General features: G+C 36.7%; 1 protein-coding gene and 1 long non-coding RNA gene across 7 annotated transcripts in view; one reads left to right on the forward strand and one right to left on the reverse strand.

Annotated features, from left to right (window-relative positions):
• The window catches only part of LOC143665608 (uncharacterized), a 154,267-nt gene extending 153,972 nt beyond the window's left edge, over positions 1 to 295 (reverse strand). For 2 of the 4 annotated variants that reach the window (XR_013167113.1, XR_013167110.1), the window contains exon 1: positions 81 to 209. This is a non-coding gene — a long non-coding RNA (uncharacterized LOC143665608). Of the gene's footprint in view, positions 1 to 80 lie in introns of all 4 variants that reach the window. The other 2 variants (XR_013167112.1, XR_013167111.1) reach the window with 2 other exon arrangements.
• CCNH (cyclin H) lies at positions 261 to 25,992 on the forward strand. 3 transcript variants are annotated; one of them, XM_077139200.1, is made up of 10 exons: positions 415 to 528; positions 1,066 to 1,308; positions 2,137 to 2,259; positions 4,269 to 4,342; positions 5,418 to 5,628; positions 10,423 to 10,586; positions 19,774 to 19,844; positions 22,533 to 22,644; positions 25,281 to 25,341; positions 25,835 to 25,992. In XM_077139200.1, the coding sequence occupies exons 3-10, from the start codon at positions 2,179 to 2,181 to the stop codon at positions 25,871 to 25,873; spliced, it is 813 nt and encodes a 270-aa protein (XP_076995315.1). In that variant the 5' UTR covers positions 415 to 528; positions 1,066 to 1,308; positions 2,137 to 2,178; the 3' UTR covers positions 25,874 to 25,992. The 3 variants fall into 3 exon arrangements, with proteins under 3 accessions (XP_076995314.1, XP_076995315.1, XP_076995316.1); XM_077139199.1 differs by lacking the exon at positions 1,066 to 1,308 and having other exon boundaries at positions 261 to 528; XM_077139201.1 differs by lacking the exons at positions 415 to 528; positions 1,066 to 1,308 and adding an exon at positions 1,331 to 1,686.
• The last annotated feature ends 1,641 nt before the right edge of the window (positions 25,993 to 27,633 follow it).

Consider the following 27,633-nt stretch of genomic DNA (forward strand, 5'->3'; position numbering starts at 1 on the left):
TTAAAAACTCACACCCTCTCAACCCATTTCCCCACTTCTAATTATCCCATGTGAGTTGGTTCAGTCAGCCTTCCCCCGACCTCAATGCAGGTTCCTTTCACCCATCCCTGCCTTGTTGCTTCTCCTTTAATTCTGGCCTGGAGAGGGCGGGGCTAGGGTCGGAGTTTGTAGGAAGGAAGGAGCGTCTCCGTAGACCCCGCCCACTGACGTCACAGACGGCTGCCAGGCGACAGTGCAAGCTCCGGAAACACAACTGCAGCGCCGGGCCGGCACGTGGTGGTGACGTCAGTGCGCCTGCGCCGTCTGGCCTGGCGCCCTTGGCTTTCGCGGGATCATGGCGGTAGCTTAGCCAGTGTTGCTGTTCTGTTTTTTTTTCTTTCTCGCCCCCAGATCCTGGAGTCGGGCTCCAGGATGTATCACAACAGTAGCCAAAAGCGGCACTGGACTTTCGCCAGTGAGGAGCAGCTGGCACGACTAAGGGCTGACGCTAACCGCAAATTCAAATGCAAAGCCGTGGCGAACGGGAAGGTGAGGCTCCGGGCGGCCGCCCCCAACTCCGCGTCCTAAACCCGAGGCATCCCGCGCTCCCTCCCGCCTCTGTCTCAGCGACACGGTGTGCCTGATCTGTTTAGTTTACAGCCAAGAACCTTGCCAGGTGCTCTGGGTACAGTGTCGGACGACACAGTCCCTGTAGTGGAGGGGCAGACAAGACGAGTGACCAGTCCTTGTAACACGGCCGAGAGACTGCCGGATGCGAAGGCAGTGTGAGGCGAGAGGCGCCCCCTTGGCCTGTGGAGGTGTCGGGGAGGGCTTCTCGCGGTAGCTGAGGCGCAGGAGTGCGTTGTAGGTGGGCGGAGCCACCGGTGCCCAGGGGAGAAAGAAGCTGCAGAGTGGGTTCGGGGTATATTCGTTGTCTTTTCTGGCCGAAGCTGATATACCCGTGCAGGAATGGCAGGAGGTGTGGGAGGTACCTTATAAGTGGAAGTAAAGAGTTTGCATTTCATACTGAAGGAAAATTCGGAGTGTTTAAAATGGGAAATTAACCTTACTATGTTTCTGTTCTAGAAAGAGCCCTATGTCAACAGGGTGGTGAATGGATTGGATAAGGCAGAGTGGAGTCTGGGAGACAGGAGAACGTTGGCATAATAAACCAGTTGACTGATGGTTTGGACGGACTGTGGCCCGTCAGACAAGTCCCTCCTGTTACAGCTCCCAACCACCTCTTCAGCTTACTCTTTTTGAGGAGTTCCCCACTGCCTTCTAACACAAGCTTGCCTTCAGCTAGTATTTGATGCCGCGGAAGTATTAGTACTGAGCTACTTTACATCTATCTTTTTATTCACGTCTGTTTCACATCACCGATTCTCATGCTACACAAAATATTGCATATTGTGTTATGCCGGCCACTATTCTAAGCATTTAAAATACAACTGGTATTTAGCCATTACACTTACCCCATGAAATAATGCCATTATATTCATTTTACAGACAGGGAAAGTGAGGTAGTAAATAACTTTCAAAGGCTACAGTGCTAGTAAGAGGTGGAGTCAGGATTTAAATCCAAGCGATATAGTATCAGAATACCATCGTCTCTATAAAACTAGCACCTAATCAATGTTTGCAAATTTGTAATATTTTTTAACCACCTCCTGTATTCTGTCGAGGGTTTACAAAGATATGTAAGAGGTAAGTTTTCAAGGTCAGGATTATCCTCAAGACTATTGACCTTGAAAAAACAATTAGGCTATTGTTTTTTTAGCCTAAAATTGTGTGCTGTAATGATTGACCCAAAAGCGATCTTGAAAGCTTCTCAACCTTCGTAAATGTGTATCTTCTTTTTAATAATGGTGACATTAAACTTGTGAGCGTTTGCGCACACACCACCATGATTGCTTATACTTGAATGAAGCAAGTGGCCAGCTGACATTCTGAGAAATTGTGAAATAGAGGTATAGATTTAGTTCATTAAATGTCTTCCTAAAGCTATTTTGTATAATAATTAGTAATTCCATATAGAAAAAATGAGGCATGATAGGCTTTCCTTTTGGTTGGAGACATACCTTAAAATTAATCAGGACAGAGAAAAATATTTTAAGATTAATTCAATAAAAATGTGTTGTAACTTTTGATCCAAAGGTTCTTCCAAATGATCCAGTCTTTCTTGAGCCTCACGAAGAAATGACACTCTGCAAATACTATGAAAAAAGATTACTGGAATTTTGTTCAGTGTTTAAGCCAGCAATGCCAAGGTCTGTTGTGGTAAGTTATGGAGGAGATGAAATAATGGTCTGTTAGCTGGTTTATGGAATCTGACCTCTTCAAATTCTCCCTTTCCTAATGTTACAACTCAATTCTGTACCTACTCTTCTCTCAAAAATGCACCTAGTTATATAACTATTTATGTATTTTTAATTTATGTATTCATTCAGCGGTTGTCATCACTTTACATATTTTTCAATAAACTCCTGAAATCATTAATTCCTATATTGGATCTTAAAAAATGTCCCAGGTCTCATTTTGTAGTCAAAAGAATTTTGATGTCTACTGAATAGGTCATGACATACTCATTTTATGGAGAAAGAAAATTAAATTTCTTTTCCCTCTAGCTCTCAACTAATAGCAATAGAACATAGACTAGTGCTTTTACAACTCTGTCATACCCAACTTATGTTATAATATGCCTCAGTTGAAGCTCATGTCATAAGGGTTTTATAATTTTTAACCTTGATGGATAAAAGGTGGAGATTTGGCTTTGATTCTAAAAGTATTTTATGGTTATATCATAATCTTGGTTCTGTGGACCTTGTTGTTGATGTTTATTTTTTGCTGAGTGGGAAACGTAGTGGTGAGAAACAACATTTTGCTTCATGGATATATATATATATATATATATATATATATATATATATACTGTGCCAATAATTGTTCTTATGTGTGTATTCTTGTTTGAGCAGTTGTTTATAGTACAGCTGAGATTGAAAAGCTGAGAGTAAAGATAAAAAAGGGGGGGTAAAAGTATTTTTACCTAGTTTATTATCTCACACATATGTTGTGAAGATCAAATAAAATTGTTTATCTTAAGTGAAAGTGTTAAGTTTTAAAGTTAATATTAAATGGAGTGACTAACTTATGACCAATAGGAATATTGCCCTAGGAAATAATCTCCATTTTTATAGTTGAAAAAAATTGAGATATTTTGAAAATAAAAAGTCTCAAAGTGTTCACAGTATTTTCTTTTTCTTAGTTTACCAGACCTTCATGTGAGAAATCAGATGCAGGAAGAATTTTAGATATACATGATTAGTTTCTGTATCCAGGTTTGGCTCTATTTTCTGATAAAAGGACTATGAAATTAGGTAATAGGTTTAAATGATCTTTCCAGATGAAGAAACTTACTCCTTTGTTGAAGTTTTTGGTGAAATTTGTCTTTATATGACATGCTTATTTATGATTCATAAAAAATTTTGACTTTTGTTTTACATAAATGACAAAAGTAAGCTTTTAAAATATGGAAAATGAATTTTTTTTTGTATCATAAAATATTGAATGGCTATTTCGTTGGTTGTAGTGGAAGGAAAGCATTATTAAATGTACCTGCAGGACTTAATTGAATCCAGCCCAGTTCCTAATTAGATGTGTGAGCTTGAACAAGTCAGTTAACCTTTTTGAAACTTAGTTTCCTTCTTTGAAAAGTGAAAATAGTAATACCTCGCCAAGCTGTTGTAAGGATTAAAATAGAATGATAGTTTTATGCTTCACACAGTGTCAGGCAAATAGGTAACAGTGGTAGACACTGCTAATGTTTGATTTGGTGGAAGTGGTCGTGGTGGTAACTCAAATCTCGAGTAGATTTAGAGATAAGTCTTATTGCTCAACAGTGTTTTTCTGTCTGTAGTTTTACAGGATTGCTTTGTTAAGCTGTGAACATGTGTTTTTCTCCTTTAATTTTTCTAATTCAAACTATTGTTTTTTGTTACTTTGAATTATGAAATGGGTATCTGTGCATTTTTTTTTAATAAGCTGACAACCACAAGAGGATTACCCACAGTTAGGACATTCAAAGGACAAAAATGGGTCTTTTGGTTATGTGGGTGTTTTTGTAGTAATTAATCACAATTTACTTTGATTAAAGAAGAATTAACAAGTATTGGTATTTGTATGGGGATCCTTTGCAAAGAATCCTTCGCGTAAATAGGTTTTTTTTTCAAAGAAATTAACATGTAACATGAGTAAATAGATTATGATGATGCATTTTGTTTTAACTTTAGGGTACAGCTTGTATGTATTTCAAGCGTTTTTATCTTAATAACTCAGTAATGGAATACCACCCCCGAATAATAATGTGAGTATAAGACTGTCTAATACTGATTTTCATTTAAGAAGACCTTTATATTATTTGAGTGTGTGTATGCATGCATGCACATGTGAAAAAAATTGTACTTTTTTTTCTTTTCCACTGTAAGAGTCCTAATTACCTGTATTGCGTCCTTACCTGTAATACTGATGGCATCAGATTTTCAACATGCCCCAGTTCAACCTCTCCTTTTCTCAAACTTGCTGCTTTTCTAGCTGTCTTTGTTAGAGCATCTTTGTTCACCTGTTACCCAGGTAGGTTGAACTGAGAATCATTTATGATGATTCTTCTCCCTGTGGATCTAACCAGTTTATATGTCTTCTAGGTCCATGTTTACTTCAGTTCAGCAAAGGTCTATTATAGTTTTTCTGCTCTCTGCCTATCACTGAAGATGAAGATATGATTCCTATGGGGCTCATCAAAGAGCTTGCTATCAATCATATTCTCTGTTTATTTTCCCTTTTTTTCATTCCCATTTCCACCAGTAGAGGTCATGCTCTTCTTCTAATCTTGATTTTTACAGTAGTTTTTCTTACCAGCTTCTTGTTCTGAACTTCACATAGTAATCAGATAAAGTTTGTAGGTTTGTTATTGAAATAACAATCCCCTATGCATATGTCCTTGGAGACTTCCGCTGATAGGCTATCCACAGCGTGCCTTTAACTTACCTTTCTGGTTTTTGTTTCCACATTCATGTAGTACGTAGAAGTCTGTACTGTTGTATTTTTTTCCTCTTCCATCTACATTTCATGATGCAAGGTCTTCTTATTCTGCAGTTATTTAAGTTGAACTATGTGAAATTACCATTAAGTTAAAAATGGCAGAATGCTGACAATTTTATATGGAACAACCTAATTTTATAGTTTGACTTATGTCTCCTAATAGATAAAAGGTTTGAACAGGAACTGTCTTATTAGTAGTGGTAGCATTTCCTTCAGTGCCTAGCATAGTGAGTATTTGTGAATATTAGATAGTCTTAGTGCTTTTAGGAACAAAATATAGATATTTCTTAAAGTATATGTATATTTTTCCACTTCCATCCCCCCTTTATGTTTTCCTTTAGGCTCACTTGTGCATTTTTGGCCTGCAAAGTAGATGAGTTCAATGTATCTAGCCTACAATTTGTTGGAAATCTTCGGGAGAGTCCTCTTGGACAGGAGAAGGCACTAGAGCAAATTTTGGAATATGAACTACTTCTGATCCAGCAACTTAATTTCCACCTTATTGTTCACAATCCTTTTAGACCATTTGAGGGCTTCCTCATTGATTTAAAGGTAAGTTTGTTGACACAAAAATAGTAGCGTATACTCCTTTGCTGTTGTTCTTTAACCAAAAGAATCCAAAATTTTATTATAAGTGGTAATGATCCCAATTGTTAAAACATGGGCTCACCTCAACCTTGGGGTTTGTTAATAAGAAACTTATCCCCACAAAGGATAGGCTAAGCCTACTTAAAATTAGGCCGAAGAGTCATCCCCAGAGAACCTCTTTTGTTGCTCAGATGTGTGGCCTATCTCTCAGCCAGAACGGCAAGCAAACTCACTGCCCTCCCCCTCTCTATGTAGGACATGACTCCCAAGGATGTAAACCTCCCTGACAGTGTGAGACAGAAATTCTAGGATGAGCTGGGACTTAGCATCAAGGTATTGAGAAAACCTTGACCGAAAGGGGGAAGAGAGAAATAAGACAAAATAAAGTGTCAGTGGCTGAGAGATTTCAAATAGAGTCAAGAGGTTATCCTGGAGGTTATTCTTACACATTATATAGATATCCTTTTTTTAGTTTAAGGTGTATTAGAGAGGCTAGAGAGAAGTGCCTGAAAATGTAGAGCTGTGTTCCAGTAGCCATGTTTCTTTAAGATGATTGTATAATGATATAGCTTTTGCAGTGTGTGTGACTGTGTGATTGTGAAAACCTTGTTCTGATGCTCCTTTTATCTACGGTATGGATGGATGAATAAAAAATATGGATTGAAAATAAAAAAATATTAGGGGGAACAAATGTTAAAATAAATTGGGTAGAGGAAAAAAAAAATACGGGCTCAGCCAAAATAAGAGTCTGCTTTGGATCTCTCACATAGCAGTTCTCTAACTTCAGTGTGTGTTAGAATCATAGAGGGCATGTAACACAGATGATTGATTTTCCTTCAGTAGGACCATTGCGAATTTAGGGTATTGTTTTTAAAGACTTAAGGTAAATCTTCTAAAGTATGTTGTCCTCAGTCTGGACATGTTGATTTAAAAAAACATAAAAAAATTCTTAACTTTAAACTTGATTGCTAAGTGTCTTCCATTTTGAATGCTTTGTGAACCTTAAGTACTGTATAGGCATCAAAAAGATAAGTAAATAAATATTGACAAAAGCTGCTTAGTTGTTTTTGCCCTAAAAGAGAATGTGGATAATCTGAGTAAAGTCAAACAGAAATCAGAAATTGTTTAATTCAGCTCAGTTAAGCAGCTCAATTTAAGTACCTTCTCTGCCAAATAATGAGCTTGGGGGTATAGCTAAAAACAGGAGAAGTGCAGTATTAACTTTTGTGACCTAACAATTTAATGGGAAAAATAAAATATACTATATTGAGTGTGCTAAATATTAAAGAGGGGGACATACAAAATACTATGAGAACATTTAGCAATGGGATAGCAGATTGAGAGGAAAGTGTCATTTAAAGTAAAATGACCTGAAAAAGTGTCACTTAAAGTGAATTTTAGAGCAGGAGTAGCAATTAGGCGGAGGGAAAGCAACCCAGGTAGAGAGATCTACATGGTCAGAGACCCAGATTCAAGAAACTGGTGTGTTAAAGAATCCAGACAGAGCTTCCTGGGTTTCAGAGGTATTTGAGATACTCTGATATCCAGGTGGGAAATCTTTTGTACCTGGAGGTCAGAGAACATGACAGAGCTAAAGGTATAGATTTGAATGTTTTTGTTCCAGGAGAATTTGTAGAGTGGATTAGCTAGAAGGAACATTTGAAGGGTAGTTAGAGAAATATAAGAACCTAGTAAGGATGAGACCAAAGAGCATCCAGAGAGGTATGACTAGTTGGAGAAGCAAAGGGAAAAAGAATACTTTTAGAAGGTGAACATGGACAACTCTCCAATTAATGCTCAGAATTCAGGCAAAGTAAAATGGACTGAAAATTTTGCTAGATTAGTGCTAGGAGGATCATTTGTGGGCTTGGTAAAATTAGTGTCCATGGAGTGATGGAGGAAGAAGAGACATTGGAGCCGATTGGGGAAGGGATGGAAGGTGAGAAAACAAGTCTGTATAACTTGGATTAAAAAGTTTGTTTTTCTACCATTGCATGCTATGGGTTATATTTAACAGGAAGACAACAATACCACAACAATACCCTCTGTAGTTAATGGGGGGTGGGGCATAAGAGTTAAAGGGAGGTTTGGATTTTCTACTTGGTGAGGGTATTTATCCATTGATTTTCTCTTGGAAGCAATGAAAATCGTCTAAAATTGAGTGTTCATGATTATACCACTAAGTGAGAGTAATGTGAGATATGGACTGTTGACTTGGGACATTATCCGTGATGCCCAATGGATGTAGGTGGCTGAAGGATACACTGAATGAGAAGTTGAATGATGAACTATGGTGTATACATATGATCAAATCTGTGCTGATACAGAAAGGAACGAAATCATGAGGCATGCAACAGTGTGAATGAACCTGTGGAACACGTGTGATACAAAATAAACCAGAACGAAAGAGAAAAAAAAGTTTGTTTTTGTGGTGAAAGAAGACGGGAGAACTGCTAGAAATAGAGTAAAGAGAAAGTGTTTTTTTTGGAAGAGATTGATGTATACGTAAATGCTGATATGGGAGAGCTATTAATGGGGGAAAGCTAAAAGATAAAGGGAAAAAACAAAATAGGTTTCTCTCTGTGGTAAGGTAGAAAGGGCTGGCATGGGCTTCAATGCATGGGAAGAAGAACTGGCATTAGAGGAAATGATAGCTCTTTGTTTCAAAAAGAGCGAAAGAGGAAAGTATGAGTGAGGATACTGTTTAGGCCTAGAGAGTTGGTGGTAGTAGGAAACAGTTCCTTTTTTTTTTTTTCTCTCAAGGAGCAGGCACCAGGAAGAACTCTGCCACTGAGCCACTGTTGCTGGCCCAATAGTACCTTTTATTTAATAAAGCATAGATCATTTCCTGAAAGTGATTGAGGTTCTGGGAATTATGGTGAAAAATGTTTGACATAATGACTGAAAAATGAGAAAACGTATTTGCTATGTTAATGTTGTCGTTGCTGGGCTGTTGAGAGCCCTGCTGATATCAGTGATCATGAATTTATGGTGATCATACCTGACCTCATGGTTGTGTGGCTTTCTCTAGTGTTATACTAAAATCTGGGTATAGATGCAAAGCAGAAGGCTGGTTGGAATCAACCACTGTTCACGTTTTGCCGGAAATGTGTTGGCAGTTTATTGGGGGAAGGGAATTTGGAGGGTTATGAGGATTGTAGGACACCATTGACTAGGACTAAGTAGAGGGATGAGGAACTGAGGACAGTCAAAGAACAGCTGTGAAGTCTTTGAGTAAATAAATGTGTTGGGAGAATAGGCAGTTGTGGTCAGAGTGGTGTCTGAATTTGTCATATGAGAGGCTAAGCATTTTGGGGTAATCACAGGGTCCAGGTGTGTGTATGTGTGGCTGCACAGTTCACTCTGAATATATTGTTTCAAGATGTAGAACAGACTTCTTACTGCTTCAGGTTTTGATTGTGTTTTAGTTTCCTAGGCTGCTCAAAGTAAATACCACCATGAAATAGGTCGGCTTGAAAAATGAGAATTGTTTGGGCGGCGAGGGCTGTGCATAGTCTGGGAATCGAACTTGAGTCTCCCGCATGGAAGGCAAGCATTCTACCATCGAACCACCCATGCACCCCAACAGTGGAGTTTATTAGCTTACAATTTTAAGGTCAGGAAAATGTCCAAATCAAGGCAGTACTGTGATCCTGATCCCAAAGACTGGCTGCTGGCAATCTTTCTGTCCTCTCCCACATTTCTAGGCACATGGCAGTGTCTGCTGGTTTCTCCCTTCTCTGGGTTTCGTTAATTTCAGCTTCTTGCCTCTGTGGCTTTTTTTTCTCTCTCCCTCTCTATTCATTCCATTTATAAAGGACTTCAGTAAGAGGATTAAGACACATCCTGAATGAGGTGGGTGACACCTTAACTGAAGTAGTCTTGTCAAAAATTCCTACTTACAATGAGTTTACACCCACAGAAGTGGATTAAATATAAGCATGTTTTTCTGGAGTATAGTCTTAAATCTCCACAGATTTAATCGCCACAGAATGTGAATATATGAAATAAATCTGAGAATTTAGGACTTTAAGTTCATCTTAGAGGATATGAGGAATTGTTAGGATTGTCTGTACCATAGCTAGGATGTCTTCCTTATTTCTTGGCCATATTCTCTATATATACTTTTGTAGGTATTTGGGAATGCCTAGTAAATTCTAATGAAACTGAAATTCATCTCAATTGTACTTCCCAAAGACCTTTAAGTAGAAGGAATTTCAAATCAAAGTGAGGTAGTACTGTTGTTATTGTGGCCTTACATTCAAATCACCTGAATTGCATTGGAAGCTTTTTCCTGGTAACATGCATTTCTCGAGTCTATTTAAGACCCAGTTGAATCTGCAGGAGCTTCTCCACACCTTTCTCCGCAAGTGGAAAACAGCAAAGAAAAAGGATTAACGTAAATTGAGCATAGGATCAAGGACTGTCCTGGGAATTTTAGATACATTCTCTTAAAGCATGTATTTCTTCGTCTTGGTCATAGTAAAAAAAATTTGAAAGCCATTAAGTTAAAGGATAATATCAGAGAAGATAGGCTGTTAGACCTTTAGAAATTAATGACTAAACCTTTGCCATCCGTATTCAAAGGGTGAGTATATAATAATCTTGCAAGGAAAGATTGTTTGTTTTTGCTGGGGTATAGAACTTTTATAAAAGCACTCCATGTTAAGTACTTTTCTGTTTAATATAAATGTATTTGAACTGTTGTTGCTCCAGTAAACTCTCAGAAATGGTAACATTTACATACTTTCTTTCTAGACTCGTTATCCCATGTTGGAGAACCCAGAGATTTTGAGGAAAACAGCTGATGACTTTCTTAATAGAGTTGCACTGACAGATGCTTACCTTTTATATACGCCTTCCCAAATTGCTCTGACAGCCATTTTATCTAGTGCTTCCAGGGCTGGAATTACTATGGAAAGGTATTAATTTGTGTTTTAATTTAGATCAGATTTCATTCACTCAGTTTACTTCTTCATGGAGTCTGAGTTTGTAAGTAAGATCCATTTGTGACTATTGTCCTTTGTATTTCTTGTAGCTGGAGGGTTGGTGAGGGAACTGAGAGAAGAAATAAAATTGTCTTTTAAGGAAATCTTTTAAAAATTGAGTAAATTGTCTTTGAGCTAAGAGGATACATTTATGACTAAAGTAAAGTAAGAAAGGTGATCTTTCACGGCTGATATAAGTGTGTGGCAAATTTAGAAAGAAGTTTTATGAATTGGTCAGCAAACTTGAGTGTAGCAAATATGTTTGCCTTGTTTAATCATTATTCCCTTTCTGTAGAACACAGTGTATGGTACACAGGAATTCAGTAAAGATTTGTTGAATGAATAATGCTATAGGGAATGTCTAATGAACTGTAATTGAACTATAAATAGTAATAAATAGCAATAGCTAATACATAAATGTTCACTGAGAACTAGACTCTGATAAACACTTTACATGAATTAAATTCATTTGACTTTTACAACAATGTCTTGTGCACTGGTTAATTAAGTGTTATTATACCCATATTATTATATAATATATGATTATTGTATTATTGGCTTACAGGAATTACTTACTGATGGTTAATGGTAAATCTGGGTTTCACACCCTTAACTGAATAAAGCCATGTCTTTAACAACTTAGTCACACTTTTCCCGTAGTTACTTCCCTTAATTTTACTTGAGCACAGGCTAGTAGCAAACTATACTTTTTTTTTTAAATTTCCTCATTTAATTTCTTTGTGACCTTTTAAGTTCTCTTGATTTCAGTCGTAGAATTAGCTGAGGAGGAAAGATAATGAAACTTAAACTATTCTAAAAGTTTATAATCCTTCATCTATAATTTTGAAATTCATTGTTAAGGTGGCAACAAACCTGAACAAGTGTGATTTAGTCTTTATTCCACTTGCATAAATATTTAATGTTCCTGATTAGGATGCTGCCCCGGACACCCCTGGGGCTATATTAACACATTTCATAGGATATCTACTATATTAGCTTTCTAAAATATGAGCAATTCTGAATTGTGAAACACGTCTGGGTCCAAGATAAGGAATTGTAGGCTTGTTTTGTTTTTTTTTTCTTTATTTATCATATGCCTTTACAAAGAACTCACCAACTATATGTAAATTTTACATTTACTCGCAAAGTGATTTATACCTACATTTATTTACTAAGCAACATTAGGTGCCTCCTGTGTATTGTGCACTGTACTATACTCTCTGACCATAAAGAGTGAACAAAATATAAATCCCTACCCTAGTTAGGAAAGATAGCCATGCAGATAATTGCTATCTTTTGTAGTTTAGTTTTGGAGCTTCCATTCTTTAAGGGAAAAAAGCCCCGTTTCCCACAATTCAAATAACCAGAAGTTTGATTAATCTGTTAAATCACCTTATGCACTCTTTCTCCGCCGGCCCACCGCGCGGCACCCACGCCCCGCAGCGGCTGACCCGCCCGCCCTCCTTCTCCCCTCTCTTTCTCCACCGGTCCGCCGCGCGGCACCCACGCGCCGCAGCGGCCGACCCCAGCCCGCCCTCCTTCTCCCCTCTTCCCCCTCCTGCTCCGGCGGCTCTCCAACCACCACGGTGCCCTCTTCCCCCGCCTTCACCGGCTCCTCTGCCACCAGCCTCGACAGCCTTGCCGCCCTCACCTTTCCTCCTCCAGAACAGCTACTGGGGGAGTGGAGACAATACAGAACAGCTCCCGGAGCCAAGACGGAGATCAAAGGGACAGCGTACCCCAACCTGGAACGGCTGACTGTCTGGGAGAACCAGCTCCGGTGAGAACACCGAGGGACGCGGGCTTTCCTGGGCGGGACGGCAAGCGGCCGGAGTCCCTCCCTTCCTCCTTCCCAGGCCAGCTGGCAGAATTGGGCAGGTAGTCCCCTCAGGCCGTGGCGACTGGCGTCCCCACCACGCGAGGCCCCCCGGACCAACTGAAAGAGTTGGGTCAGAAATCCCCAGACTGCGGAGAACGGTGACCAGGGGGTCCCTTCCAAACACGTGACACCCCGGTCCGCCTGGGAACAGTGCACTCTGCTGGGCTGCGACAGCTGGCGCCCTTCCACCACGCTTGGAGCCCCGGGCCGACTAGGAAATTTGGTCGGGCGCTCTCACGTGCTGCGGCGGCCGGCGACCCTCCCCGCGTTCGGACCCCCGGGCCGGCTGGCACTCTTCCAAGACGCTTTGGCTGCCAAACCTCCCCTATGGCGAGAGTTTTCCAGAGTTAAAGGACCCACAGCAACTTTTACTGGTGGATCCCGTAGACAAACGTGTGCCACGAGCGCCACCTACTGGGCAGGATAAGAAAAACAGAACCCAGAGATTTCACAGAAAAATCTTACAACCTGTGGGGTCCAGCACTCAGGGAAATCTGACTAAATGCTCATACGCCAGCAGAAGATAACGGATCACGCTCAGAAAATTGAAAATATGGCCCAGTCAAAGGAACAAACCAATAGTTCAAATGAGATACAGGAGCTGAAACAACTAATGCTGAATATACGAACAGAAATGGAAAACCTCTTCAAAAACGAAATCGATAAATTGAGGGAGGACATGAAGAAGACATGGGCTGAACATAAAGAAGAAATAGAAAAACTGAAAAAACAAATCACAGAGCTTATGGAAGTGAAGGATAAAGTAGAAAAGATGGAAAAAACAATGGATACCTACAATGATAGATTTAAAGAGACAGAAGATAGAATTAGTGATTTGGAGGATGGAACATCTGAATTCCAAAAAGAAACAGAAACTATAGGGAAAAGAATGGAAAAATTTGAACAGGGTATCAGGGAACTCAAGGACAATATGAACCGCACAAATATACGTGTTGTGGGTGTCCCAGAAGGAGAAGAGAAGGGAAAAGGAGGAGAAAAACTAATGGAAGAAATTATCACTGAAAATTTCCCAACTCTTATGAAAGACCTAAAATTACAGATCCAAGAAGTGCTGCACACCCCAAAGAGATTAGACCCAAATAGGCGTTCCCCAAGACACTTATTAGTTAGAATGTCAGAGGTCAAAGAGAAAGAGAGGATCTTGAAAGCAGCGAGAGAGAAGAAATCCATCACATACAAGGGAAACCCAATAAGACTATGTGTAGATTTCTCAGCAGAAACCATGGAAGCTAGAAGACAGTGGGATGATATATTTAAGTTACTAAAAGAGAAAAACAGCCAACCAAGACTCCTATATCCAGCAAAATTGTCCTTCAAAAACGAGGGAGAAATTAAAACATTCTCAGACAAAAAGTCACTGAGAGAATTTGTGACCAAGAGACCAGCTCTGCAAGAAATACTAAAGGGAGCACTAGAGTCAGATAAGAAAAGACAGAAGAGAGAGGTATGGAGAAGAGTGTAGAAAGAAGGAAAGTCAGATATGATATATATAATACAAAAGGCAAAATGTTAGAGGAAAATATTATCCAAACAGTAATAACTCTAAATGTTAATGGACTGAATTCCCCAATCAAAAGACATAGACTGGCAGAATGGATTAAAAAACAGGATCCTTCTATATGCTGTCTACAGGAAACGCATCTTAGACCCAAAGGTAAATATAGGTTGAAAGTGAAAGGTTGGGAAAAGATATTTCATGCAAATAACAACCAGAAAAGAGCAGGAGTGGCTATACTAATATCCAACAAATTAGACTTCAAATGTAAAACAGTTAAAAGAGACAAAGAAGGACACTATATACTAATAAAAGGAACAATTAAACAAGAAGGCATAACAATCATAAATATTTATGCACCGAACCAGAATGCCCCAAAATACGTAAGAAATACACTGCAAACACTGAAAAAGGAAATAGACACATATACCATAATAGTTGGAGACTTCAATTCACCACTCTCATCAATGGACAGAACATCGAGACAGAGGATCAATAAAGAAATAGAGAATCTGAATATTACTATAAATGAGCTAGACTTAACAGACATCTATAGAACATTACATCCCACAACAGCAGGATACACCTTTTTTTCAAGTGCTCATGGATCATTCTCAAAGATAGACCATATGCTGGGTCACAAAGCAAGTCTTAACAAATTTAAAAAGATTGAAATCATACACAACACTTTCTCGGATCATAAAGGAATGAAGTTGGAAATCAATAATAGGCAGAGTGCCAGAAAATTCACAAATACATGGAGGCTCAACAACACACTCTTAAACAACAAGTGGGTCAAAGAAGAAATTGGAAGAGAAATTAGTAAATACCTAGAGGCGAATGAAAATGAAAACACAACATATCAAAACTTATGGGACGCAGCAAAGGCAGTGCTAAGAGGGAAATTTATTGCCCTAAATGCCTTTATCAGAAAAGAAGAAAAGGCAAAAATGAAGGAATTAACTGTCCACTTGGAAGAACTGGAGAAAGAACAGCAAACTAATCCCAAAGCAAGCAAAAGGAAAGAAATAACAAAGATTAGAGCAGAAATAAATGAAATTGAAAACATGAAAACAATAGAGAAAATCAATAAGACCAGAAGTTGGTTCTATGAGAAAATCAATAAGATTGATGGGCCCTTAGCAAGATTGACAAAAAGAAGAAGAGAGAGGATGCAAATAAATAAGATCAGAAATGGAAGAGAAGACATAACTACTGACCTCACAGAAATAAAGGAGGTAATAACAGGATACTATGAACAACTTTACGCTAATAAATACAACAATTTAGATGAAATGGACGGGTTCCTGGAAAGACATGAACAACCAACTTTGACTCAAGAAGAAATAGATGACCTCAACAAACCAATCACAAGTAAAGAGATTGAATTAGTCATTCAAAAGCTCCCTAAAAGAAAAGTCCAGGACCAGACGGCTTCACATGTGAATTCTATCAAACATTCCAGAAGGAATTAGTACCAACTCTCCTCAAACTCTTCAAAATAATCGAAGTGGAGGGAAAACTACCTAATTCATTCTATGAAGCCAACATCACCCTCATACCAAAACCAGGCAAAGATATTACAAAAAAAGAAAACTACAGACCAATCTCTCTAATGAATATAGATGCAAAAATCCTCAATAAAATTCTAGCAAATCGTATCCAACAACACATTAAAAGAATTATACATCATGACCAAGTAGGATTCATCCCAGGTATGCAAGGATGGTTCAACATAAGAAAATCAATTAATGTAATACACCACATCAACAAATCAAAGCAGAAAAATCACATGATCATCTCAATTGATGCAGAGAAGGCATTTGACAAGATTCAACATCCTTTCCTGTTGAAAACACTTCAAAAGATAGGAATACAAGGGAACTTCCTTAAAATGATAGAGGGAATATATGAAAAACCCACAGCTAATATCATCCTCAATGGGGAAAAATTGAAAACTTTCCCCCTAAGATCAGGAACGAGACAAGGATGTCCACTATCACCACTATTATTCAACATTGTGTTAGAAGTTCTAGCCAAAGCAATTAGACAAGAAAAAGAAATACAAGGCATCAAAATTGGAAAGGAAGAAGTAAAACCAGCACTGTTTGCAGACGATATGATACTATACGTCGAAAATCCGGAAAAATCCACAACAAAACTACTAGAGCTAATAAATGAGTACAGCAAAGTAGCAGGCTACAAGATCAACATTCAAAAATCTGTAGCTTTTCTATACACTAGTAATGAACAAGCTGAGGGGGAAATCAAGAAACGAATCCCATTTACAATCGCAACTAAAAGAATAAAATACCTAGGAATAAATTTAACCAAAGAGACAAAAAACCTATATAAAGAAAACTACAAAAAACTGCTAAAAGAAATCACAGAAGACCTAAATAGATGGAAGGGCATACCGTGTTCATGGATTGGAAGACTAAATATAATTAAGATGTCAATCCTACCTAAACTGATCTACAGATTCAATGCAATACCAATCAAAATCCCAACAACTTATTTTTCAGAATTAGAAAAACCAATAAGCAAATTTATCTGGAAGGGCAGGGTGCCCCAAATTCCTAAAAACATCTTGAGGAAAAAAAACGAAGCTGGAGGTCTAGCGATGCCGGACTTTAAGGCATATTATGAAGCCACAGTGGTCAAAACAGCATGGTCTTGGCATAAAGATAGATATATCGACCAATGGAATCAAATAGAGTGCTCAGATATAGACCCTCTCATCTATGGACATTTGATCTTTGATAAGGCAGTCAAGCCAACTCCCCTGGGACAGAACAGTCTCTTCAATAAATGGTGCCTAGAGAACTGGATATCCATATGTAAAAGAATGAAAGAAGACCCGCATCTCACACCTTATACAAAAGTTAACTCAAAATGGATCAAAGATCTAAACATTAGGTCTAAGACCATAAAACAGTTAGAGGAAAATGTAGGGAGATATCTTATGAATCTTACAACTGGAGGTGGTTTTATGGACCTTAAACCTAAAGCAAGAGCACTGAATAAATAAATAAATAAATAAATGGGAGCTCCTCAAAATTAAACACTTTTGTGCATCAAAGAACTTCATCAAGAAAGTAGAAAGACAGCCTACACAATGGGAGATAATATTTGGAAATGACATATCAGATAAAGGTCTAGTATCCAGAATATATAAAGAGATTGTTCAACTCAACAACAAAAAGACAGCCAACCCAATTACAAAATGGGAAAAAGACTTGAACAGACACCTACCAGAAGAGGAAATACGGATGGCCAAGAGGCACATGAAGAGATGCTCAATGTCCCTGGCCATTAGAGAAATGCAAATCAAAACCACCATGAGATATCATCTCACACCCACCAGAATGGCCATTATCAACAAAACAGAAAATGACAAGTGCTGGAGAGGATGCGGAGAAAGAGGCACACTTATCCACTGTTGGTGGGAATGTCAAATGGTGCAACCACTGTGGAAGGCAGTTTGGCGGTTCCTCAAAAAGCTGAATATAGAATTGCCATACGACCCAGCAATACCATTGCTAGGTATCTACTCAAAGGACTTAAGGGCAAAGACGCAAACGGACATTTGCACACCAATGTTTATAGCAGCGTTATTTACAATTGCAAAGAGATGGAAACAGCCAAAATGTCCATCAACAGACGAGTGGCTAAACAAACCGTGGTATATACGTACGATGGAATATTATGCAGCTTTTTGACAAGATAAACTTATGAGGCATGTAATAACATGGATGGACCTAGAGAATATTATGCTGAGTGAGTCCAGCCAAAAACTAAAGGACAAATACTGTATGGTCCCACTGATGTGAACGGACATTCGAGAATAAACTTGAAATATGTCATTGGTAACAGAGTCCAACAGGAGTTAGAAACAGGGTAAGATAATGGGTAATTGGAGCTGTTGGGATACAGACTGTGCAACAGGACTAGATACAAAAACTCAAAAATGGACAGCACAATAATACCTAATTGTAAAGTAATCATGTTAAAACACTGAATGAAGCTGCATCTGAGCTATAGGGTTTTTTTTGTTGTTGTTTTTTACTATCATTACTACTTTTTTTCTTTTCTCTATATTAACATTTTATATCTTTTTCTGTTGTGTTGCTAGTTCCTCTAAACCGATGCAAATGTACTAAGAAACGATGATCATGCATCTATGTGATGATGTTAAGAATTACTGAGTGCATATGTAGAACGGTATGATTTCTAAATGTTGTGTTAATTTCTTTTTTTTATTTTTATTTATTTTTTCTTTTTTTCTTTCTTTCCGTTAATAAAAAAATAAAAAATTAAAAAAAATTAAAAAAAATCACCTCATGCAGATGTATAGTGATTTGTCTCATGTGGTAATATTTTTCTTATGTAGCTAAGAGGACGATGAAGAATCCTGAGTTTCAAATTAAATTTTTTTTTTTTTGGTTTAGAAGTTTAGTTATATAATACAGATAGGTAAAGTTGAAATTGTGTTCCCTGGGGCTCACCGAAAGGAAACTCCATGTTTTGATGTCACATTCTGAATGATGCCTTAGATTATTACTCCAAAGAGTAAAATTACTCCAAAGTTTGTCAGTGTTTTCCTCTCTTTCATTTGGATTTCTCATCTGCTAATTTGATATTTTAGATATTCTTGCTTGCCTGTGAGTTTAAAAAATTAAAATGTTAATCCTCTAATCAGGATTGCGATGAAAAATTGCTAATTTATAAAAACTTTCCCAAAGGTAGAGTGTCTGGTCAGCTAACTCCTAGAATCAAATGTATCAGTGTTATACTTAAGACGTAGAAAACAGAGCAAGAATAAAAAGAAGAAACAAAAGAACATAGTGAAAGAATAAAATTATGGGGAGAAAAGGAAAGGAAAAAGCTAATTTTGATGTTTTGTTTTTGTTAGTGTTAACCATTTTGAAGATTAGTTGGCAAGGGAGTTAATGATTTCCATGTGCAAAATTAACTCCCAGAATAGATGATGAAAATGTAAGGTAAAAGTTATCACAACTTTGTAATTTAAATAATCTGGATAGCTTAAAAGGCATACAACAAAAGTTCTTAAAGGATTGTTTTTCTTTGTGGTCTTTAACACTTCATCTCACCTGAGAGAAAATTTAATAATTTTTCTTTGGCATTTTATGTTTCAAAGACTACTTATACTTTGAGAATCTGTTCACTTGGGCTTTTATCAATTATAGATCAAATTCAGGAACATAGAACTTCAAAGCTACTACAAGTTTAATTATAGAAATAAAATGTCATACTACTATCAGCGATTTTGAGAAAAAGATAATTGGGTTTTATATCATATGCTTGGAGAAGTAGTAATACCTTTGAATAGGACTAGCTACAAATCAGATGTAAGATTTGTGAAGCTTGGGGTGATATTCTCCAGGACTATCTAGAAGGACTGTGTAGAGCAAGTAGAGCAACTGTAGTTAACATGGAATTGATAAAAAGGGGAGAGAGAATCCTTACTAGTGCTAGTCTTTAATCTAATATAAATTGTAGTAAATTCTGAAGACTGTAGGAGCTGTAGATTGTAGTTTTGTGGAGTTCAGGGTATTGTTACTTAATACATTTAAGAAATTTAAAATTGCCCTTGATGAAGTGAAGGCAGAGGAAAATTAATTTATGATGTCATGTTTTACTCAAGGTGCTCTGTTTTCATTGATATTTTTACTTCAAAACTTTTTTACTTTTTTTTTTATCAGTTATTTATCAGAGAGTCTTATGCTGAAAGAAAACAGAACTTGCTTGTCACAGTTACTAGATATAATGAAAAGTAAGTAGAATAGAATGCTTTATAAAATGTTCTTTTATAAATCTACTTTCTAAATGACTATCAGCTTGATATTTAACTGGAGATTCCATGTAGATTTTGAAGATCTACCTTTAATTGAATTATTGTGTCCTGGAAGCATGAAGGAGAACAAATAGAAGACACATAAAGTCTTCACACATATACACAACTCATCAGGGGTTGGATACATAATCACACTCAAGAAAGGGTTGAAATTCAATCAGGGTGTGTACAGGGATATATGCTAGGCTCTGAGCTAAAGAAAACTAAACAGAGAATAATGTTTAAATTTGGAACTTTTGTAGTTAAATTAGCTTTAACTAGTTAATTTGTGTCATTTTGTTATTATGAAAACTGTGATTCTCAGTTGGAGGTGATTTTATGTTTTTGAATACCACAGATAGGAGGGGTCATGCTGCTACTGGCATCTAGTAAGTAGAGGTGAGAATGTTGCTTAATGTTCTGCAGTGCACAGGGCAGCCTTTATGGTAGGCTAAAAAAATGTCCCCCCAAAGGATACTGAGGTCTTAATGCCTAGAAGTTGTGAATGCCACCCCATATGACCCCCAAATGGGTCTTTGAGATATGACTAAGGATTTTGAAATGGGGAGATTATCCAGGTGGACCCTAGTTGTAATCATATGGTTCCTTAGAGAATGGTGGAGGGAGATTTCCTGCACAGGAGTTTATGTGGAGGTGGAGCAGAGATAGATTTGAAGATCCTGGCTTTGAAGACTTTAGTGATGTGGCCACAGACCAAGGAATGCTGGCAGCTGTCAGAATGTAGAAGAGACAAGGAACAGATTCTGCCTTGGAACCTCCAGGGGAAGTGTGGCCCTGCTGACACCTGATTTTAGCTCAAACTGATTTTGGATTTTTGTGCTCCAGAGCTGTGAAAGAATACATTTCTGTTTTAAGCTACCAAGTTGGTGGTAGTTTTTACAGCAGCTTCTCATAACAGAATTATTTGGTGCAAGGTGTCAGTAGTGCTGAGGTTGAGAAAAACGTCTTTTAGGTAGAGTGGAACTTCCTCTTAACTGATTGACTGGATTCACCAGTCCTCTTCATTCTTACACTCTTGCTCTTAGCACACTGAATGCTTCTGGCTACACTAAGATCAGAAGTCACTTGTATTTGTTCTGAAACCTTTTATATCAATTGTTAATTAGATTACAAATTGACAGGTTACAAATTCAAATATTGACTAAAACAAAAAGATCTTAATCTTAAATTATAAAAAATAAGTATTCATATTTATGTGCTTTATGCTTTAAAAGTTAATGCTTGGGTGGGCCACGGTGGCTCAGGAGGCAGAGTTCTCGCCTGCCATGCCGGAGACCCGGGTTCGATTCCCAGTGCCTGGCCATGCGCAAAAAAAAAAGTTAATACGTAAGAACAGTAGTGTCAATTTTTGATTCTCTGAAGTGATGTTGAGGGTTTTCTTCAGATGAGAGTGGATTTGTGATTTAGGATGAGACTGTAGGTCTTCAGTTGTACCACTAGAGGGTTCACTTTCAAAGCTAATTGTAATTTGGCCTTAGATTTTAAGATTGTAGATTTAGTAGGTAGAAGGGTCCTTCAGAAATCATGCACTGAATCATTTTACAGCTGACAGTTTTAATACCTATTTCTTCCCAGTACCTTTATTTTGCTCCATTTATTTTAATTTCAGATAAGGACAGCTCTTAATAAAATACTCTGGAGTTTAACAATATTAAGATATTTATAAGTTTTTGAGACATGGATATTGTCATAAGGATGTTGAGTAACGAGTATTGATTTATTTGAAAACACTTTTTTATTTGCATTATGAAATAAGTCATTAGTATAGTTACCCATTTGGAGCACATTGCTGGTTAAAAAGCCCTGGATCTCTCATTGTTCCCCTAAACATTTTTGAGATATATATTCTTTGGTTTACTATAGTTGGATAATAGAAACATGTTCAGCTAAATGATGTTTCTGTAATTATGTTTCTTGAGTCTGATTACATTTTCACTCCTGTTGAGTTGTGTTTATGTGTCAAGACTTTCTTTCATGTGTCTTCTATTTGTTCTCTACCAATGTCATTATATAATTATGTTCTGTAAAAATTTGCTTTTAATCTAAAGAGAATATTTTTGTATTTTCTTGGTAATATTCCATTGTGTAGGTTCCAATGTAAAATATTCCATTTTGTTGAAGTGAAGGATCATTGACTCACTTTTACTAAGCATCCTTCCTTTATTACATGTTATATAGTAATGATTTTATTTGTAAACAAGAAGTATACTCTTGGCCCATTATTTGTGGGATAGAATGCTACGAATGTGGTTGGTGGCAGGAACAAGGCATGTTAGCTAAATCACATAGATTTTAAAAAGTCATAAAAGTGAGCAAAGAGTGATCGTGATAGGATTTGCATAAGATTAATGCTTACGTATTGTAGAGCATGCTTATGTTTATGTTGAATATGATATGGACTAAATGGACAGTCATAATTATTTCAGTTAGAAATATGGTGTTCATTGGATTCTAATGCAGAATGCTACAAATCCTGCTGAGGATACTCACATCATTTCAAGAGTATTTTGCTGTTCCCATAACAGGATGGGAAAATACTGTGACTCTCTTACAATGAGACCAAGGCCTTTCATTACTCAGTTTAAATCCTTTTTTATCTCTGTTTAGGCATGAGAAACTTGGTAAAAAAATATGAACCACCCAGACCTGAAGAAGTTGCTGTTTTAAAACAGAAGTTGGAGAGATGTCACTCTGCTGAGCTTACACTTAATGTAATTACGTAAGTAGATGTAACACTGTCATTCAAGAATAGATATAACTGTTTTCTAGTATAATTGGTCCTTAAAATTAATCATTGAATTGGTAAAATATTTGTTCATCTGGGGGAAACTGACATATGCTTTAAATCAGGTTTTATTATTGGACATTTCTGACAGGAGAAAATACAAGATAAATAATTTGGCTTTCTTAGTGCTGTCTGATCCTGCTGTTTGCAGACCCTGTCCTATTCTGCCATTCCTGGTGAGATCCCATGGGTAGAGTCTTCCTAAGGAATCCCTGAACCATTTACTGTCTTTTAATCTTTGGATCCTTCACAGATCTAATTGGTCTGATTAACAAGTAATCTGTTTCAGATTTGTTTCTGTTAGCTAAGCAAGGAGACTTGGCATATTTCTTTCAGTGGTAAATTTTTTGTTGACAACATAATTTGATGGAAAATGTGCTATTTCATCTCTTTTTGTAGCCATAAGGAACCCTTAATGTCTCTTACTGATTTGTAGGCTGAATATGGAGATCATGTGGAATTCACGCACTTTGTGCTTTGCAAACTGAAGGATCTCATTAGACCTAATCTTACTGTTTGAGCATTGGAGATCTGGGCAAATAATAGCAATGATGGAACTGCCATAAGAAAACTTATTACTGTTTTCTGTAGAATATATTGTGATCCTAAATTCTGTTGCCTTATTTGTTCAGTTTTAATAGGAGTTAGTTGTGGCACCTTACAGTTATATTTTTAATCTGAGAGTATGCTAATGGATAGAATTGAGAAGCCAAAGAAGCATTTCAAGGTGTTCAGATAAGATACACTTGATTCAAATTCCTTACTTCTACAGTTGTATTAGGGAAATATCCAAGGGCTTATGAAGTGTGCAGAATATGGGACTATTTTATTATAGCCATAACTATAGCTGTTAAGCATGGCCAAAACCTAAAATTTATATATTTCACTCTTGGGTTTCAGTAGTAGAAAGGAATGAAGGAGAGAGAGTACGGAGAAGTAAAGGAAGGTTGACTTTAATGAATAAAAATATTGTATCACTGATTATATTCTTTTCACACTGATATTGAAATGGGCTTAGACTGGAGTTGGCAAACTATGGCCCATGGGCCAAATCCAGCCCACCACCTGTTCTTATAATACATTTGTCTGGTTATTTTCATAGCTAATGGCAGCAGAGTCAGGTAATTGTGACAGAAACTATATGTCCTGCAAAGTGTAAAATACTTACTATCTGGCTCCTTAAAGAAAAAGTTTGCCAACCCCCTGGATCAGACCACTGAACTATTAATCTTCTAGTGAGATAACTGAATAGGTCATAATTCAATATTCCTAATTGCCAGAGTTTATATTTACTATCTGCTTTGTACTGCCAAGCAAATTGAGGACTGATTCTCAATTGATTTTTGTTACATATACTTCTGTAAAATGCAGTAAAAAATGAGATAATGGAAAAATGAGTAAGACATACCAATATAAGCTCAAATTTTATTATTAGATCCAACAGTCATAAAATTAATGTCAGATTGCTACAAAAGTTTCTAAACATGTATTTGGTTTTCTGTATTTATATCACTGCTGACTGAAATATTTGTGAACTGATCCTTGTTCAGGGACTACACCATAAGTAACATTACTATAGGATGGATAAAGCTAAAATTCCCTTAAACCTAAATCACAGTCATGTAATCCCAGATATAGCTTATAAATTGTTTATCCCTGCCAACTTTTCTGTGTATATAGATATGAAATAAGGTTTTTTTTTCTTTACATGAATATTTTCATACTTGTACAGTATATAGTGTAACACTCAATATTGTTAGTCTTTAAGTTTTGCCAGTCTGGGTAAAAGAAAACAGTATAGTATCAAATTGGTATTTTAATTTGCATTTCCCTGACTACTATGAGATACTGATGTTTCAATGTTTAACAGGCACTTGTAATTCTGTGTTTCTTAAAATTATGATCCTTGACCCATTTTCCAGCTATTTTGTCTATTTGCCATCCTTTATATTCTGTAGGATCCTCTGTCCAAATAAGATGCAGCTATTTTTTACGTTTTTTTTTTTTTACTTTTTGATGTAAAAAATATCTTTTGCATTATGCTTTACATCTGAATACATTTTGTTACCCTAAATTAATCTGTATTTGTTTTGCCTTTTATTTAGCTGTTTACTCAGAATTATTTGTGAATGGTATGTGATTCGAGTTCCCCTAATATTTTTTCCAAATGAATAACCTTATCCCAAACAATCCGTTTTGGAATGTTTTATATTTTCCATTATTTTCCTAGAAGTACTCCTTTTTTTAGGCCTATGTACTGATTATTGCTGTTTTAATTCTATGCTAATACCACATTTTTAACTACAATAGCTTTTATAGGGTATGTTTTCAAAATAGCTGGGACAAGGTGGTTTCTTTCCCCTGCCCCCGTTCTTTGCATACTTTTTTCCAGGTCGGTGTTAGACTTGACAAATTCCATGAAAAATCTTACTGGGATTTTATTTAGAATTAGCTGTGCAAATTTATCTAGGCCTTGTCTTTCAATAGGTATATAAATTTTCATGTAGCCTTGCTAGTAGATTTTAGTTTCCGTTGCAAGTACTTTTTTTTTGATGGCTGCTTAATTTTAGGAAGAAGAGAAAAGGCTATGAAGATGATGATTATATCTCAAAGAAATCCAAACATGAGGAGGTACGTTTACTCCAAAGATGAATTTTATTTTGTTGCACCTTATGATGAGACTATACTGTTAGGATTTATTGTTTCAAAGTACAAGCATATAGGTTGTGTGGGCTTTTTAAACCTTCATTTCTTTAACATACATTGTTCATTGTTAAAGAGAGTTTTCTTCTCTTTTATCCTGTTATGAAGTTATATGATAGTTACTTAATGAAGGATCCTCTCTTTTCTTCAAAAGAGGCAGCAGGGATGCTCACACATGCTAAAAATTTGCTCTGTTACTCTCCAAGAATTCTCTCTGCTAGTATTCTGGTGGGACAATATTGTAAGACTGAACTATTATAAATTTTCCTAGTTTATTTACCTTCTGTAATCAGCATAGTAATAGGGGAAAACATTTATCTAAAGTGAGATGAGTTAATAAAACCCAGAAAAACAAGAAACACTGCTTATGCTTCATATAGTATAAATGGTATTCTTACTATATTTTCTTTCTCCTTCTTAGGAAGAATGGACTGATGATGACCTGGTAGATTCTCTCTAATCTTTCAAAGTTGATTTGTCAGTGCTAGCTAATCAACAGAAGTAGGAAGTGTATTTGGCATTTAACTTTATTTTAGAAGTACAATGTGAAAAAATCAAAATATATTAAAATTTTCTATATTCATGGTATTTTTTTTAATTCCTGTTGTATGAAAATAAGATACCTTCAAAAGAGAAATACACATGGTTTGGATAGTCTTGGCCCTATCATGACTAATGTCAAATTGGTCTTTATACACGAGACAGAATAAAGGTATAATTTATTTGCCTATATTGCCTGAAACAAAATGCAGTAAGTAAACCTATGCTCTTTGAAAGAATGCATCACAGAAACCAAAATTCAGGAGTCAGCTTCAAATTTGCTAAGCAGTGGTTTTTTTGCTTAAAGATGGCTTCTCACGCCATAGTGATGTACTTAGCTATTTATTTATTATTGGGTTCCAGAATGTAATTTACCTGTTGCATGGCACTAAAAGCCAGTCATGCTGTGAACTGAATTATTTGTTTGCCTCAATTGGTTATCTGAATGCATTTACAAATGGATAACAAAATAAATCAAATATATAGACTTGAGTAATTGTTTAGGTAAACATCTTAAATTGTTATTGTTTAGTAGATAATAGCAGATATATTCAGGTCTATTATTAATACAGATTTTAACCTAATATAGATCACCTATCACCTATAAGCAAAGCCAAGTTAGGTTTAGAGTTACTAGGTATTTCTATAGGTTTAACTATCTTAAAAAAATTTAACTCAAGTTGAAATTCATATAAAAATATAAGCACAGACTATGGCATGGTACCAAATTACTTGGGTGTGAGTCATGACTGCATCTACTTTACTGCCTGACCTTGAGTAAGTTCCTAAACCTCTCAGTGCCAGTTTCCCAGGCTGAAAATACGGAAAATAAAGGTAGCTCCTCGTAGGAGTAATCAAAATAGTGCTTGTGTGTGTGTGTGTGTGTGTGTGTGTGTGTGTGTGTGTCGTTATGTGTTCAATAAATGCTATTACAGCATCTGTTCAGTTATTTAATGGTGATTAATTATATTTTTGTGTTTCAATGTAATGTTTACTAATAGGCATATGCTTCTAGTAATGCTTTGTATTCTAGATTTGAGTTTTTGGGTTTTTTTTTCCCATCTCATATAGGATGATAGGAATGAAATTACGTGAAGTGGTATTTTACAGAAGTAGAATGGGGAAAAGAACAGTTATAATTGTCCTGTGTAGCCCAGGTTGAGTAGCACTGCTATTAGGCCTTAGTCACAACTGCAGAATGTCAACAATTTATCTCCTGTTTCCCTTCAGATCACTAAATTTTAGCACCAGGGTAAAGTCCACATTTGTTATCTTTGAAAGTTTTCCTGTCCAGCCCCAGTTTGAGAAGTTTTATTTCAACACTGATCAATTAATAGTTCTACAGAGGTAGCTGACAAGTTCCACACTCTAGCTTAAGCAACATATAATATAATGTAAAAAGCAGGGTAAGTCTTAGTATTTTGTTGTAAAAAGCAGAAGAGGGAGAAACATTTCAGGGGATTAGGACTGGATTTCAGCTGAGATTGTATTAATATCTTAGGCAAGATTGAGGAATACCAGGTAGGTCAGTATGGCTGATGAGGAGATAGGTGTGATTAGTGAGACAGAATTAAATTGCTTTGTGCTAGAGATTGGGCCTTTTTTATATGCTGTTGAAACATTTTAGGATGTATCACGGGTCCATATCACTTCCAATCTATCCTCTGTCTTGTAACACCA

The sequence above is a fragment of the Tamandua tetradactyla genome, chromosome 21 (assembly GCF_023851605.1).
Source record: "Tamandua tetradactyla isolate mTamTet1 chromosome 21, mTamTet1.pri, whole genome shotgun sequence".
NCBI classification, from domain to species: Eukaryota; Metazoa; Chordata; class Mammalia; order Pilosa; family Myrmecophagidae; genus Tamandua; species Tamandua tetradactyla.